This window comes from Manis javanica, chromosome 8 (assembly GCF_040802235.1).
Source record: "Manis javanica isolate MJ-LG chromosome 8, MJ_LKY, whole genome shotgun sequence".
In the NCBI taxonomy this organism is placed as follows: domain Eukaryota; kingdom Metazoa; phylum Chordata; class Mammalia; order Pholidota; family Manidae; genus Manis; species Manis javanica.
This window is the reverse complement of record NC_133163.1, coordinates 74,580,386-74,597,876: the sequence shown is the minus strand read 5'-3', so window position 1 is coordinate 74,597,876 and position 17,491 is coordinate 74,580,386. Positions and strand designations below refer to the sequence as shown.

At 47.8% G+C, this 17,491-nt stretch overlaps 2 protein-coding genes across 2 annotated transcripts; one reads left to right on the top strand and one right to left on the bottom strand.

Moving 5' to 3' along the window:
• Window positions 1-5,448: 5,448 nt before the first annotated feature.
• Window positions 5,449-10,157, bottom strand: PSMB5 (proteasome 20S subunit beta 5). The gene is made up of 3 exons (XM_017665180.3): window positions 9,885-10,157; window positions 8,838-9,144; window positions 5,449-5,953 (listed from the first exon to the last, which is right to left on the bottom strand). Exons 1-3 carry the CDS (start codon window positions 10,080-10,082, stop codon window positions 5,667-5,669), a joined length of 792 nt encoding a protein of 263 aa, XP_017520669.1. The 5' UTR covers window positions 10,083-10,157; the 3' UTR covers window positions 5,449-5,666.
• Window positions 10,158-14,616: 4,459 nt separating this feature from the next.
• Window positions 14,617-15,504, top strand: PSMB11 (proteasome subunit beta 11). Its single transcript, XM_017665113.1, has one exon. It carries the CDS (start codon window positions 14,617-14,619, stop codon window positions 15,502-15,504), a length of 888 nt encoding a protein of 295 aa, XP_017520602.1.
• The last annotated feature ends 1,987 nt before the right edge of the window (window positions 15,505-17,491 follow it).

Below are 17,491 nucleotides of genomic sequence, written 5' to 3'. Positions count from 1 at the left end.
CTTCATTTGAACAGCCTTGGCCCTGATCTGTGGGCAGGTACAGAAGAAAGGGGGTGACTTATGTATTATAATGTGTATGGCTGGGAGTATGGAGGTGAGGGGAGGGAGAACCTCTATATGAACATGAAAATAAAAATGAACTGTGGCCCTGCCTCACTCTGCTCCTCTTATGGGAGAGGTTTCTACTTTTCATCTTTGGCCTGGCTGAGCTGAGAGGTGATTCAGAAAAAGCTCAAACCTTCTTTCTAACCTTGCACAAGCGGTGTGGACATGGAGGGATTCTTGCGAAACATAAGTGACTGTGACAGTACAGGGGCAACACACAGAGGCACGTGCTCATTATGTATGGCTGAAGAAATTAATCTGTCTCCAGGGGCAAATGTTTCATTGTGCATTAGCTTCTAGCTGCTTCCTTCCTCCCTTCTTCTCTGCCCACTCTCTCTTTCACTGTCCTTCTGAGTCTCCTTTCCCCACCCTGTCCCCCCATCCACAGTCCAGCTCTGCCCATCAGTCTCTCCACCCACCTCTGCCACATGCAAGTCTCCTGCTCCACTTTGCTGTCTCTCTTGCTGTCCAGGAGCTGCTTTTCTGTTTCTGTCTCTCATTTGCCTCTTGTTCTTTCTAGTGCACTTCCTCTCATTCCATCTGTGTTTGCCTCTGTAATACTGGCGTTGTGGGTGCCCTGCAGCTAGTGATAACCTTTTCTTGTTACATTAAAGCCCATAAGCAGCACTTGGTTTATTGATTGATTGGTTTTTACTTAATTTCTGCAGAGGAAAGAAATGGGAATTTTTTTTTTTTGAGAGGGCATCTCTCATATTTATTGATCAAATGGTTGTTAACAACAATAAAATTCTGTATAGGGGGGTCAATGCTCAATGCACAATCATTAATCCATCTCAAGCCTAATTCTCATCAGTCTCCAATCTTCTGAAGCATAACGAACAAGTTCTTACATGGTGAACGAATTCTTATATAGTGAATAAATTCTTACATGGTGAACAGTACAAGGGCATTCATCACAGAAACTTTCGGTTTTGATCACACATTATGAACTATAAACAATCAGGTCAAATATGAATATTCGTTTGATTTTTATACTTGATTTATATGTGGATCCCACATTTCTCCCTTTATTATTATTATTATTTTTATTTTTAATAAAATGCTGAAGTGGTAGGTAGATGCAAGATAAAGGTAGAAAACATAGTTTAGTGCTGTAAGAGGGCAAATGTAGATGATCAGGTGTGTGCCTATGGACTAAGTATTAATCCAAGCTAGACAAGGGCAGCAAAACATCCACGGATGCAGAAGATTTCTCTCAAAACAGGGGGGGTGAGGTTCTGAGCCTCACCTCTGTTGATCCCCAATTTCTCACCTGATGGCCCCCCTGAGACTGTGCCTGTCTTAGGTTGTTCCTCCCTTGAGGAATCTTACCCGTCTCTGGCTAACCAGTCATCTTCCGGGGCCATACAGGGAAATGTAAAGTTGGTAAGTGAGAGAGAAGCCATATTGTTTGAAAAGGTTAGCTTTTTACTTCTTTGCAGATTTATGCCCTGTGTCTTCTATGCCCAGCACTTGTCTCGAGGTATCTTTACCACCTGGAGGAATTATGATGCTCGGTAAATTCAATATGAGGCACGAATTCTATTTAAGGGTTGTAATTAGGAAGGAAGAAGAAAAGCTATAGAGGTAGCATATGGAAGAAAATATGGGAGGATTGATTATTTCTTTGACATATCTTCTTGTAGAGTACCTTAAGCATGTATAGGTTTTAAAATACTAACTAACTTGCGTACACATATTAACATAATAGGAATATGGTGACATAAACTAAGTAAATCTATAATTACCAGCCATCTCCAGTGAAGTCAAGAAACCCAGTTAGGCACCCTAGGCATTTGTGAAAATTTGTCTATGATATGATGGATATTGTCCAACTGTACTTAAACAGTCTGAGAGAAATCAGACAAATTAAAGCAACCCATAGAAATGGGAACTTTTATAAAGTGAAAGAGCAGAGAGAAAACATGAAATCAAGCAAAGGGAGAACAGAAAGAAGGGGCAGTCTGAGAGGATGGGGCAGGAGGAAGAGGAGGGAGCAGGAGAGGCTGAATCCAGGGCATCTTATTTCCTTTCAAATAAAAGAGCTCAGATATTCGTGGCTGGTAACAATAAATGGTTAAGTACCAAGCTAGGCTTGCCACATCAGAGGCAAAAGCTTCAGGGAGAAATAAGTTGGGTTAAATAAACCCAAGAAGCTGACGTGGGTAGAATTTCTTCTGCCTGACCCACTAACAACTGTGAACGGGCCATTTTAGAAATAGTTTTTTATTGAAATGCTTCAGTGGGGCATAGCCCCTGGAAGCAAGAACTTGGCTCTGAGGCCAGGCCTGGGGAGTGCTGCAGGGATGTGGCCGGTGGCTGCCGGGGGAGTAAGGCGGGGGCTGCCTGAGTCAGGCAGGAGGTGACAGTGGCCGCTGAGTGGGGCAGTTCTGATTGCTGGGTTTGCTCTCTCCTCTTGCCTGCAGTAATTAAAGCTTTCCCAATATGGTTCTGGCTTCCTGAAGGGAAACTAGAATTTAAAAAAGAAAAAACAGCAGAGACACTTGGTTGCAATATATATGTATTTTAAATCATAACACACTTAATCACATCTGGAAGTCACTGGTACTGGTCAGTTTTAAAGTACCTAATCTTCTGCCAGCCCTGGTAGGAGGGGCTCTTCTAACAAAACAAAAACAACAGAAAATAAGAAACCTAACTGTTCTCACCAAATTAGATCTGATCATGTAATTCTTCACTGACCCAATCATCCTCCTTACACCCCTTCCCATCACATTTCCCTACCTTACTCCCTCTTCATCCCACCCCCTGTTTCTCTCCCCTCACAGACCACATAGAATCTGTGGACCAGAATAAATTGGCGTTTCATTTTCCCTCAAAGGATGTAAACTTCCACTCCCCAAATGGCTCTGACAGCTTTCTCATTTGCTAGCTGAGGAGGCTATGAGGAGACACTGACCTTCTGGTTTCGCCTGAAGAGGGAACACTCAGTAACTGTCATGCCTCAGTCCCTGACTGACTCTCCCTGGGCCCTTCCTCCCCAACCCCATATCCTCGCCTACCTTTTCACCTTCCCTCACAACCGAATATTCTACTCACCCCCACAGTGCTCTGCAACTCCCTGCAGCCCGCCCTTGCCTGGTATAGAGAGGCCTGGGGCACATCTGCCTTCAGCCCACACCATCCTGGCAAGAGAAAGCATAGGGCCTCTAGAAGTATTTGCCCCCTATTTAATCAGATTAGTCCCATCACCTACCCTGAGAAGTCAGATTTTGGTGTCACTGAGCTATCTGTGGAAGGAGGAGAAATTGTCAGACATCACTTAAAGGCGTCCCTTGGATGCCTGGGAACTGCCGAGATAAATTAATCTTCCAGCTATTTAAGGCAATTTCTTTTCCATCATCCTTTGTCAGGAGGACTGCACTGGGAAATGAATCCGATGGGAGTTCCTGAACTGGTACACTCCACTCAACAGCCTCTCTCCAGTGCTGTGTGGCATCCATCATCCCTCTAAGCGGGGACACGCAACATCTCTGCAAAGCCAACTCCCCACAAGTGCCCAGCAGCAAGAGACCCTGTGCAGAGTGCACATCACCAGGCCTAGAGACTTGCACTTTCCTCTCCCTCTGTTCTACTTCCTTTCCAGAAAATCTACCACAAATTGAGCTCTCCCATTAAGCGAGTCTATTATGTAAGATCCAAGAAGGCAGAGAAATGAGGTTATGCCAGAGCAGAACATGGGACTATTGGTCATACATTTTCTTGCCTGAACATAAGGACTCAAGTCAGTGCAGACAACCCTAAAGAGCTAGACCATGGCCACAGCCAGGCAGGAGGCAGAAACTGGGCAAAGGGAGCATTGCTTCAAGACCATCTCTCCTCCCCAGACTCATTTTCTTCCATGGGCTAAGAGCCTAGAGAGTCTTATGCTCTCTGGGGTCATGTAAAAGAATTCCAACCTTTGATTCTCTTTACACCCTCAAGGTTATTTCCCAGAGCAGTTTTTTTCAAATGCTGTTCCTCAGGGTCCCAAGAAGTGCTGGGGAGTATGTGTATGTGTGGGGCAGGAGCTACTGTAGGAAGTGGTTCCAGGAGGAAGAAGCTCAGTGGTTAAGGACCCTCTACTCAATTCCAACCTCATTTCTTTCAGGGCCTGGGATTTCTCCCAAGTCTATTTTTTTAAAAAGGTTTTCATTTTTAAGAAGATCTGCAGACCAGTGTCCTAAGAGGCAGATGACTGTACCTGTGCCTCTCACACACCTGACAGCTGACTGAGGGCTCCTGCCTGCTTGACTGCAGAGTAGGTCTGGGTCCATGCTCCCTGCTCCGACTCCAGGGGCTCCTGAGGCACTTTTCAGCAAAATGAATCTCCTTAGCCACAAGAGTCATTTGTTTTTCCAAACTCCCTTCTCCAGTCTCACTAATTCCCAATTTCCCTGCATTTGACAAATGCAATTAACAAGCCTTGATCAATTCATGGCCAACAGTCCTCATCAATCAATACAACTCTATAGGCTGGGGGAAGGGAAGGTGCCCGCAGAATGGGGGAAGAGGCCTCAGTCCCTCTACTATGAACAACCCCTCCCAACCCCCGAGCCTCTAAAACATGACACTGGTTCACCATCTGCACCAACCATGCCCTTCTTGCTAAGCAAACACAAAGCATTATTTATGTGACTTTCTCCCCCAGTTTTTAAAGGTTTCTCCATTTACCTCCTCTCTCCCCTATGTTTGTCTTCTCTTTAACAGAAGGCCTTGCCATCTGCTACCACCATGGCTTGGGCACCCCTTCAGTGCTGGCTGTGATCTATCAGCCAACTCTGCTCTCAGCTGGGCCTCTTCCCCACCCACGCACTCCAGTGACAATTTTGTGCAGCTTCCTGCCCAGGAGGCTAGAAGCCCCCCAAACACACACATGCTAGAGGACCAAAAGGACAAGGATCACCAAACTCGTGGTTACTGCTGTCAACACTCACACTCAGAAGTGAATTAGAGGTCCAAGCCTTTCCTTACCAACAGGGTTAAGAGTCAAGATTTACCCCCTTCACCTTTCTTTTCTGCATGCAGCAACAGCTCCCCTCCCCCACCACAGGGGGAGAGCTTTCTCCTCTGCAGCTCTGCCTCATACAGCCCTGAGCATCTTTCCACCTCATCAACTTTCATCTCTTTGCAAACGGAATTGGAAAGTCTCTCCCTCCTCTCTGTGTCTCTCCTTCTCCTTTCTTATGAGCTTCATGAGTGGGGTTGCTAATGTATTCACTAGACAATGTCTTCACACCAGTGTTTCCTGCAATTACAGCCACTGCCCTCCCACTATCCTGGCTTATCTGACTATAAAGTCCTTGGAGGAGGGACAATGTGGACAAAAGACACAACACAGGCTGAGGTTGAGTAGTGTCATGTTAACATCCCAGAAAGTCAAACAAATAACCACCTCTGCAGCAGCTCGCGGACAGCTGGCAACACACAGGGTTCAGTGTGCCAGAGCTTAAGAAAATTATCAATACAATCGGGGCCCCTCCACTATAGGAGAGAGGGCTCTCTATTCCTATAGTAAAAGAGTTACCCCAAGCAATGCAAGCAGCCACATCCACCCGCCTTCAGTGAGTAGATTCACTATACTTGTCATGTAGATCAGCTACATTGTCACTGGAGACTCGGATCCAGCCATCCTCCCGGACGTGGTAGAGGTTGACGGCACCTCCAGAGTAGGCATCTCTATAGGTGGCTTGGTAGATGGCTCGACGGGCCAGATCATAGGCCTGTTCCACCTCCAGGTCATAGGAGTAACCCCGATCCATGACTCCGTAAGCATACACAGAGCCAGAACCTACAGAGAAGGTGGCCCCCGAGATCCGGTTTCCTTCACTGTCCACATAGTAGAGGCCTGGAAAGGGAGATGACGTTAGCAGGAAAAAAATGACAACTCCTTCTGACTTCTAATTTATCCTCTCCAAGGCAATAGTTCTCCAACCCTCTTGAATCCCAGGGCTTCAGAAACATTAAGACTCCAGGATTCTGACAGACAACAGATCTCACCTCACAGAGCAGCTGCCTTGTCTGTCCTCTGTAGAACCAGAAGGCAAGCATAATTCAAGTAGCTTAGGTTGCAGGCACAGAACTTAAGGCACTGTGGGAGATAATGTTTAAAACCATCCTAGTCCTCGAGTTTATAAACTATGGGGGTTGAGACATCCATCACACAGGAGGAGAACATGGTAGCCACTAGCAACATGTGACTATTCAGCATTTGAAATGACACCAGTACCACACGCTAAAATGGTATTTTGGATATATTCGGTTAAACAAAATGTATTATTAAATTTAATTTCCTTTATTTTTAATTTTTAAATTGTGGCTACTATAAAATTTAAAATTACACGTATGGCTCCCATTTTGTCTTTCTTGGACAGTAGTGCCAGCAGAGACCAGGGGTTGGCCAGGCCAATAGCCCATTTGTGTAAATTAAATAGTTTTACTGGAACACAGCTACACCCATTCATGTACACATTGTCTAAATGTGTATATGTTGTGCTAAAACAGGAGAGTTAAGTCATTGAAAAAAAGACCACGTGACCTGCAGGCCTAAAACAGTTACTGTTTGGCCCCTTATGAAAAAGTCAGCTGACTCTGGCATAGATGAAAAACTAGACAAAGATTTTAATAGTTTTATCAACTCCAACTGCCCAGGACGCCTTTGCCACCAAGTTGAGATCAAACTTCCTGGCCTCAAATACTTTCAGTGGTTCTCCATCATCTACCATCTCATCTCTCTCGTGCCCTACCAACCCACACTTCCTCCTGTATCTCAACTTCTGCCAGTGGCACCACCAATGGTTTTCCTATTCTGACAGACCACAGGAGGAGAACATGGTAGTGGTTCTCAACTCTTCAGTATGCATCAGAAGCTTTTTAAGGAAAAGGAAACTTTTTAAAAAGATGCCTAATACTCCAAATATTCTTTTCAATCGGTCTAGTGTGGGGACAAGCACGGGGTTTGTGTTTTAAGTTCTTTGGATGATTCTAAGGTAATCCAGGTTGATAACCAATGCCCTTGTGAGTTCTCAGGTTCAGATAATTTTAATGTCTACCCCAATCTAAGCCCGCTCAGTCCCCCTACCACTACCTTGCCTAGGTAAGGCTCACTACCTGGTGGCAGCCCTCCTTTCTGGCTTTATGGATCTCTCCTCCTCCTCACACACCTTAGCTCAAACAGGACTTCCAGTTACTCCCCCAGAAACCTCATGCTTCTTTCTACCCTTCCTTTGTTCGCCGTTTCTTCTCTTCTTTACATCTTGGTCAACTGCCACTTATCCAAGAAATCTTCCCCAATTCCTATCAGAAGTAACCCCCTCCTCCTTAAACCTCCTTCAGCAGTTTTTGGTTCTTTTACAAATGGTATTCATCTCACTCAGCTTTGTATTAAGTAATCTGAGACCCTTTCTCAATCTACTTCCTGCCTCATCCCAAACGGCACAGGATGTCAAGAAGGCATCCTGAGAAGGTAGACTTTAGGTTACGCTTAGTTTCCTGGGTTTTCCTTGCTAGCCACATTCTATACTCTCTTACACTGCTTCCATCACCTGGTTCAAATCAACACTTCCAAAATGCATCTCTGGACTACACAAGATGGATGGAACTGTTCTTTCACACCTTTCAAAGAGAAGTGTGTCAAGTGAGAAGATAACAAACAGATCCTGCCTCACATCCATTTTTTATCTCCTTCATACTCCAGGCGGTAGGAACTGACATTCTCCAAAGTAAGCAAAAAAGTAGAGGGTATTCTACAGTTGTCCAAGAGAGGAAAACTAGGCACTTAGTAAGCAGGCAAATGGATGAAGTAAAAACAATAGGAGTAAAAAGTAACCATATCCAAGCTTGGAGGGGAAAAACCACATAGAAAGTTGACACACTGTATTTCAGTTTTACTAAAGGGTCAAAATATGACCATTCAAAATTGGCTGAAGAGGAACTGACATCAGATACAGGGTTTTTATATCCTGGCAAAGTTTTTATATAGTCAAAGGATAACAGGCTACAGAATTTATTTTTAGAGATAGAAGAGAACCAAGGCTGATTATATCAAGCAAAGAAAGTAGATGAGTCCCCAAGGCCCCTTCTAGGCCAAAGATACCCTAAAGGACAAAAGAGAAGAGAAATGACTCACTTTTTAGTGGCTACTTACTGAGTTTTGCTGTTCAATACAGCAGCTACTAGCCCTCTGGATGGGGCTAATGCCACATGCCAACATGACAATAGTTTAGGTATTCTGGAGTAAATAAATTATTAAAATTCATTTCACCTGTTTTTTACTTTTTAAATATATCCATAAGAAATATTAAATTACACGTGACTCACGATATACTTCTATTAGATAGCACTGATGAGTTTTCTGTGTTATCCAATTTAAATCTTAAATACACTTTTTGGGGTCTTATCATTGTACCAGAGAGAGAATAAAATGAAAAATATTATGTGCCAGACACTACATGCCTTATGTACATTACCTCATTTAACCAATGCAAGAGATGATGAAACAGAATGATGAAACAGAAGTGTAAGGTCACATGGGGGGTAGTCAATGACACAGCTGGCCTAACTAAGTCCTTTCCTACACCACAGTGCCTTCCTTGAACAGAAAAGGAAGAAGGGCTGTGAACCTAATCAACACATCCCTAGTCCTGACACAAAGCCCTTTCATTCATCTGTTCACCCAACCCCTCCTCTCTGTAGTGTCAGCCCAAGAGTGATGTGGTTGCAGCTTAACTCACCAGGGCCTCTCTTATCCCAGCCACAGATCATGGTGCCCATGGACAGCCCCATGCCTTTATACTGATACACCATGTTGGCAAGTAGCTTGGAGGCAGCTGCCACGGAGATACGTTCCTTGTTTCGAAGCTCATAGATTCGACATTGCCGAGCCAATAGTCGCTCCCAGAAGCTGCAATCTGCTGCGCCCCCAGCCATTGTGCCCAGCAGGTAGGGGTTGATCTCTATCACCTTCTTTACTGTCTGGGAGGCAATGTAGGCACCCGCTGTGGCCCGGGAGTCTGCTGCAACAATAACTCCATGTTGAAACTGTTAAGATCAGAGGAAAACACAAACAGGCCTCATCAGACCACAGAAGCATCTCCTCGACATTTTTGCATTAATGCAAATCCAGAACATCTCTCTCTGTGTCGTTTTATACTTCAGTATACCAAGTATACTACGATATACTTTCCCACATCCTAATGTCACAAGCTTCACTTCAATTCCTGGACATGACTATACCCAGTATTACCTTCATTTTAGAGACGAAGAAACAGGTTCTATGCGATCGAATTATTTGACCAAGATTGTTGAGCTAGTTATTGCAGCTGGATCAGGAATTCCAATTGTCTAGCTCCTAGAATAGGGCTCCGTCCCACCAAACTTCCCTGAAGCCACAGAGTTTCGGTTAGCCTCGCCTAGTGGAGCCACTCGGGTTCCAAAATCTTTGGTGAATCGTTACAATATCCTTCCCTCTGCTAACATTCATTGCTGCTGCGGCCTCCCCTTTCCTGGATAGGATCAACTTGGGGTTGCGTAGCAATCAACCTAAGCAGCCTCGGGTTCCTTCTCCCACTTACTCCCAGACCCATTGCCTCCGTCTCCTGCCAGAACGAGAACAGAGGCATCCCGGGGCAATGAGACAGCGAAAACGTCGGGGTAGGTCGGGGGGTCCGAGCCTCCGCCCAGGCTCCGTGGCCCAGGCCACCGCGGGCTCAGGTCCAACGGAGGCGCGGGGAAGGGCGCGGAGGCCCGGGACTCAGCCCGGCGCGCCTGCTGGTCCGCACCTTGAAGGCCAGGGTAGTGGTTCCATGAAGCATTTCGATTCTCGGCTCTTCTGGAACATCGCAGCTGGGCGCCGCCAGGCTCAGCCCATCACTAGGACTCCCTAGACCCAAGTCCAGTAGATCCGCACGACCCCCGAGTCCGAAAAACCCGCGCCGGTTCACTGGTAGCGGCCTCTCCAACACACTGGCCAGCGCCATGTCTACTAAGGGCTAACGGCACCACCTGCAAGAACGCGCAGCAGAAACCCGGCAACGCTTGGCCGCCGCCGCTTCACTTCCCGTTAAATGTAGTCCAGGGAGGAGCCATTTTAACTCCTGGCAACCACGCCTCCAAAAAAAAAAAAAAAAGAGCCGGACGCAAAGACCACTTTAACAGAGGCGAGGCGAGGCGGCACTGGGTGGGTGGGGTTGGCAAAAATGGCTTCACTATCTTTAAATTCTAAAGAGATGTGGCTGCCATCTCGACTGTTCATGAAAGCAGTACTGGATTAGATTACCCTGAAACTCATGGGAAGCGATCCGAAACGTCCATGTTGACTGAGGGAAGTGAGGCTGGCCATCTTTGGGAAGGGCGTGACTGTTTGAAAATCGGTGCTGAGCCCTTTGCAGTTAGTTGTCCCAACCCAGTCCGGTGGGCGGGTGTCCAAGCAGCACTTTACATCTCTATTGCGTCAGCACCCTATTAACACGACTGAAGTTGCTATTTTGTTTAAGGGCACCCACCAATACTGGGTAAAATAACCATCTGCTCAAAGGCCATCTTCCAGTGAAGTTAGTTAAGCCACGGTAGTTTGTGGTAGGAAGCGCAACAGTATCAAAGTGCTATGTCTCTTGTCGGATAACATTAATTGCCACACTACCCACGTTCTCCAACATAACCTATGTTTAATTTAACATCTGCTATTTTCTTTACCCCCGACCTCTGGTGGGATTCTAATAAGGAATTGCCCGAAAGGCGGAAGAATAAAGAAGTAGAAAAGTGCTTGTTAATCCACAACTAGATTCTCAGGTCAGCTCCTGAATAACCGAGCCAATGGTTATGTACCATTCAGAGCCTGGAGGAGAGTAAAGGCGCCATAAAGATATACCAAGAGGTTCTCTAACTTACACTTGCTAAGACAAGTTCTTTACTGATAAAGGAATGTGCTGTATTTCCTGGTCTTCCTCCCTCCACCCACTTTCATTTTTCAACCCTTTGGGAACCATTACAGGCAAGGAAGTGGGCAAGTATATGAAATGTTGCCTCCTGCTTTATGGTTTTATAAAGTCCGTGCCTTCCTTGTCGGATTCCAGCAGCAACATCTGTCAATATCTACATTCCACTTTCCTCTGATGCCCGACTCATCCCCTCCTCTTCCTCAGCAGACTCTGCATGTGTTGTATTTTTAATGTTGAAATATGGCAATCCTTTTCTAAACCCAACAATCAGAATGTAATGAAGCAGAAGGTCTTTATCTGTGTCTCACACTTGGATGGCATGGAAAATGCAAAGTGCCTCTGTTTGTTGAGCAGGTATTATTTTGCAGTCACCCCTGCAATACAACTAGTCCTCCTACCGACTTCTTTCAGTGGTTCTTCCACTCTGACACTAATGGCATTTGTACCTCTCTTAAGGCAGTTTCACATTTTACCTGGGTAAGGGTACATTTGTTCCTTACTGCATTGTGATCTTTCAGAGACACTTCTCTTTTCATCTCTGTGCCCACTTGTGTGCTTAATACATGTTTGCCAAAGGAATACATGAAAGAATGACAGCAGTGTGCTTTCAGACACAGAGGCTTGCAGCCCTGGCTCATCGGTGACAACTCCACTTCTTTTCCTGCACATCCAGGAAGTTGCCAAGACCTGTTGATCTTTCTCTATGATGCTTCTCACATTCTTTCTCATTGCAAAGGATACCACCCTTGGGCTTTTTATCTCTTCACTTCTGAATTACTGAAATATTCTCCTAACTGATTATCTGGGCCCAAACTGTGCTAATTCATTTTGAAAAGAAGCAGATTGATTTTCCTAAAAGACCATCTCAATCTTCTCCCTCACCTGCTTCAAAAGGATCTGTAAAGTTCAGCCCCTAATCATGGGATTCAAGGCCTTCCATAATATGCTCCCAACTTAACACTATTTCTCTGCTCCAAAGTCCCTACTCATGGAGACCTCAAAAAGGAAAAGTACAAATGGTTAAGTGCTGCTGTCAGTGAGAATGTGAATTGATGCAGCCACAATGGAAAACAGTGTGGAAGTGCCTCAAAAAAATTAAAAATAGAACTTTATGTGTCCAACAATTCCACTTTGTGGGTATTTCTCCAAAAGGACGAAATTATATATACAGATATATTATTCGGCCATAAAAAAGAAGAAAATCCTGCCATTTGTAACAACATGGATGAACCTTGAGGGTATTATGCTAAGTGAGAAAAGTCAGAAAAAAAATAATAAATACTGTATGATCTCACTTATATATGGAATCTAACAAAACTGAACTCTTAGACACAGAGAGTAGATTAGTGGTTAATGGGGGCTGGGGGGTGGAGAAAATGGGGAAACAGTGGTCAAAGGGTATATATTTCCAGCTACAAGAGGAATAAGTTCTGGGAATCTAATAAACAGCAAGGTGACTATAGTTAAAGATACTGTATTGTACATTTAAAGTTGCTTTGAGTAGATTTTAGATGTTCTCACCATACCAGCAACAATGAAAATAGAAGGATGTGTTAACTAACCTTATTATGGTAAATACTTTGAGATACATACATGTATCAAGTCACTATTTGTACACTTAAAACTTATGCAATGTTGTATGTCATTTTTATCTTAGTAAAATCAAGGATTGGGGGGAGGAAAAACATAAGTGCTGTAGTTCAGAGGTGGGAGAGGAGGTCAGTATCCACTGGGGTGAAGTTGGGGAACCAAAAGGCTTTGCCGAGAAGGTCTGGATTCATTTCCCTAAACACTACCATTTGGGTCCCACTGCTCCTCAAAGCCACAACAGCCTCTGCTCTCCCAACCTGTAGCTGGGAAGAATTTTTCAAAACAGGTGTTACTCAAGCCAGACTTTGAAGGGTAGGATTCAAATAGATAAAAGAGAGGTGAGAAATGTGTTAGGAACACAGTGAAAAGAGGTTGTGGTGGATGGATTAGGATTGGACCATAACGGATGGGCCTTAAGTGCCAGCCTGGTATGGAGAAGGTGGTTTAGCTTTGATATTGTAGCCCTTCAAGATTTTCTGGTAGAGGAGGCACAGGGTTTGAGCCATAACTTAGAAAAACATGTCCTTGAGCAGGATGAGAGAGGAGATTAGATGGGGAGACTAGGGGTTAGCCAGTCAGGAGGCCATTCACCTGTCCCGATCTGTCTTGATAATGGCCTGACCGAAGGAGGTGGCAATCCATCCATATATAAAGTGTCTAAGACTTAGTCTTTAGAAAGAGGAGACATTCTTATCTCTTCAGTAAGATTCCCAGGTGGTCCTGCACAAAGGAAGGGAGGACTGCCTGGACCGTAGCATGATCTCTTGCTTTTTCCAGTCTTCCCATGACATATTGACACTTGCCCTTAGTACTGAGACTCCAGGAAGCTATGATGCCACAGCCCCACCCGCCATCATGATGGCTGGAGGGGTCAGGCTCTTTCCTTTGTGTGTGGGTCTGTTTCTTTGAATGAACCCATCCCTACAGCACCCCTTTGAGCTGCAGAGTTTAATAAAATACACTGCATATGGTATAGTTGCAGTCAGCCACTCTGCCCCACTCTACGTCTACTTTCTCTAAAGGACCAGATGTCAGGGTTTACCAACCCCATCCCTTGGCCACCCTTGGCCACCCTTGGTTGGTCTAAGGCTTAACCTTGGCATTATGGGGTCATGGTCAGCTGTTTCTCCCGTCTTGGGCCTACAAACTAGCTCTCTTGCCATTGTGAACTATTAGAGAAGCTGTACTGCCAAAGGGCTGTCAAGAACCCCATCTTCATATGCAGATGGAGGCTCCTATTCACCCTCAAAGTAGAGGAGAAAGAGAGCTCCAGGTTCTAGCTTTCCTTCACCCTAGCCCTTCAGGAGCTGAGGACCCCCCCACCACAACCCATCCCACACAAGGCTCTCTTGCTCTTCTCTCTTTTTCCTTCTCTCAATCCATTTCTCTTTACCCACCTTGACCGTGAGGTGAAAATGTGAGCTGAACATCATAGTTCCCTGGCCCTAGAGCCCTGAGGACAGAACCCACATCAAGGACCCCTGACTCAGTGGGCCCACAGCACTGTCTTCTGGCTGCGTCAGAGCACTAACTTGTCTTTACAGTCTTTCAGAGGAGGGACAGAGCCTGTCTTTGCTGTCTGCTGCCCCAGAAACACCAGAGTGACCCAGGTCTGCTCCTTCCACTGGTGCCTCCTTTCCTTGGCAGTTAGCCCAGCCTCACCCCATCCAGGTGTTTGGAGGATGAGAGACAGGAGACTCCTTGGGTGACACTCAGGTGTGTCATGGGCAGCGTCTTCCCAGCGGTGGAGACGCCTCTGCCCAGTCCTGTCTGCCCGCAGTGGTCCTCTGAGGAGGAGGGGGCTGCTGCATCAGCTAATCCCAAAGCCTGATTTGGGGTTAGGGAAAATTGAAGCCACAGGTCACGTGCCTTCCTTGCTGGTTCTGGCTGCAGCCCAGCTTCTCCTTAGCGTCTCTCTTCCCCCACCTGACTCCAGCCCACAAATCCCTGCCTTGCTCTTTCCAACCTTCACTTAGTCCCAGGGATGGCTCTGCAGGATGTGTGCAAGTGGAAGGCCCCTGACCCCCAGGAACCATCCCCGCACCTGCCTCAGTTTGGTGGCTGGGCTGTGCCCCGGGGCTGTGCTCCTCAAACTTTCCTGCGGCTCCATGGCCCCAGGCTGGCCCATGGCACCACCACCCTGGCCTTCCGCTTTCGTCATGGAGTCATTGCTGCAGCTGATACACGCTCCTCCTGTGGCAACTACGTGTGCTGCCCGGCCTCATGCAAGGTCATCCCTGTGCACCAGCACCTCCTGGGCACCACCTCTGGCACCTCTGCCGACTGTGTCACATGGTACCGAGTGCTACGGCGGGAGCTGCGACTGCGGGCACTGAGGGACGGCCAGCTGCCCAGTGTGGCCAGTGCTGCCAAGCTCTTGTCAGCCATGATGGCCAGCTACCGGGGGCTGGATCTCTGTGTGGCCACTGCTTTGTGTGGTTGGGACCGCTCTGGCCCTGCCCTCTTCTATGTCTACAGCGACGGCACCCGTCTGCAGGGGAACATCTTCTCGGTGGGCTCTGGCTCTCCCTATGCCTATGGTGTGCTAGACCGTGGCTACCGCTATGACATGACCACCCAGGAAGCCTACGCCCTGGCTTGCCGTGCTGTGGCCCATGCCACCCGTCGCGATGCCTACTCAGGGGGGTCTGTAGACCTTTTCCATGTGCGGGAGGGCGGATGGGAGTACATGTCACGTAACGATGCCTGGGTGCTGTACGCGCAGCTGCAGGAGCTCCCGGAGCTGGACGAGGAGGACGAGGAGGCGGCCAGCCAGGCCCACCCTGAGCCTGTCAACTGCCACAGGGCTGGTGAAGGTGTAGAACTCTGTGGGGGCCAGCCTGGGAGAGTCCAGGATGCTTGCAGAGACTGAGACGCTGTGAGGAGTGGAGGGAGTGGGTGAAGGACGGGCCAGTAGCCCCACAGCAACTGACTCCAGCTCTTCTGAGTTCCCGGCTTCATTTGTTCCCAGTCCCATCCCTTTCTGCCTCCTGGAGCTATTGATGGCTCTGTCCAACATGTTCCTATTGATACTCTATATTGGTCCAGCTTCTTTCTCGGCACCAAGTCCTTCTCTCTGCAAACACTGCGTGCCTGCTGCATGCCAGACGCTGTGCTAGGTGCTAGACCCTCTTTTCTTGCCATTTTCTTTTCTGCTTTTTTCCATCCTATCTCTGGTCTCTTCTTTCCATTTTAGTCCTCATCTCAGCTTTGAGTCTTTGTCATTTTCTCACCTTGGTAAGGTTGCGTAGCTGGGAGCAAAATGAGGTGGGGATAGTAGCCAAAGGGGTGGGGACAGTGCAACGTGGACACTCCCTCGGTGGTGACAGGCTTCTCACATCTGCTGCTCTTCTGCCACCCCCGCCATCTGTTTGACTCTAATGACCGTAAACATTGCTCCCTTACTGAATGCAGTTCTCATGATAACTCTTTGAGATAAAAATTATCCTCAGCTTACAGGAGAGGAATCAAGTTCAATGGGGCATGGCCACACAGAGATCCAGCCCCCCCTAGCTGGCCATCACGACTGACAAGAGCTTGGCAGCACTGGCCACGCTGGGCAGCTGGCCCTCCCTCAGTGCCCGCAGCCACAGCTCCCGCCATAGCACCCGGTACCATGTGACACAGTCAGCAGGGTACATCGCACAGTGCGGGGTGGCGACGAAGCCAGGCAGGGGTCCTCCTCCCAGGCCCTCTTCCCTGCAGGCGTCTGGGGCGAGAGTAGCTGGGTCAAGCCCCTGCCTGGTGTCCAGGGATGAAGGAGCCCAGGGGAGTTCGAGGTCCTGGGGAGGGGTGCGCCCAAGGAAGCTGCCCGCGCCCAGTCTCATGTGGCCTCCCCGCCAGGGCCTGGAGCCTGGCCACAGCCCACCCATGTGCTCTGCTTTCTGGCCTGTCACTGCTGTCGCCAGACTTCTTCCTTTCCTTTGACTTCTTTCCAGCCTCTCCTTCCTGTTGCTGCCTCTGGGGGATGGAGAAAAGAGGGTGGGGGCTGTGTGGGTGCTGGCACATCCGCTCCTGCCTGGCCTGCCCCCATGGGGCTCCTCTCTGGAAGCCTGATGTGGAAATACAGGCTGACATCTGCAGGAGGGTCACCCCCACCCCTCACTCTGCACCTCATGTTGGGGAGAAAGCATAGTTGACCAAGAGGTGGGGTCCAAAGGAAGGCTGCTGAACCTTCTCATTCATCCCACTCCCTCGGTGTCATCTGAAGATGAGTAGCCACCTTTCCTCCCTCCTGGCCACTCCTCCCCCCAGCCTCCAGCCCAGCCCCTAGCCCCAACCTTGCACCTCAGGTTAAGAATTCCTCCAGGCGGAAGCTGGCTGGAGAGAGGAGCCCTTCAGGCTCCACTTTCCTGAGAATGACTTGGAGGAGGGAGGGAAGGTCAGGGAGCCCAGGAAGGAAAACAGCACGGCAGAGGGGAGGAAATTGTGGTGTGGGGAAGGGGAGCCGCAGAAAGGTGCCCCATACAAGAGAGGTCTAGCCTTTGAACCAGGGTCCAGGAATCTGACTGGTGGCCTCCACAGCAACTCTTCATCCCTTGTGCACTCCTCAGCCTCGGGAGGAGTGTAGGACTCTGGGAATGATAATCGGAAGTCAGGGACCAGTGGACCAGCCTAGCTCTGCAGCACAGGAGGAAGGGCAGCTTTTGCCTGGGTCAAGTGTTTGACTGCCTCCAGCATAAGAGGGTGCATCTCCATATGCAGAGATGTGTGGGTCTGTGTCCAGGTGTGTGTGATCTGGGACAGGTATGTGCTTGTGCATGTGGCAGGTGGTGCAGGTGTGGTCCTGGGTGCAAAGACAGGGAACAGACTGGAAGGGAAATGAAATGCAGCATCTGGGTAAGGAGAGAGGCCCCTAA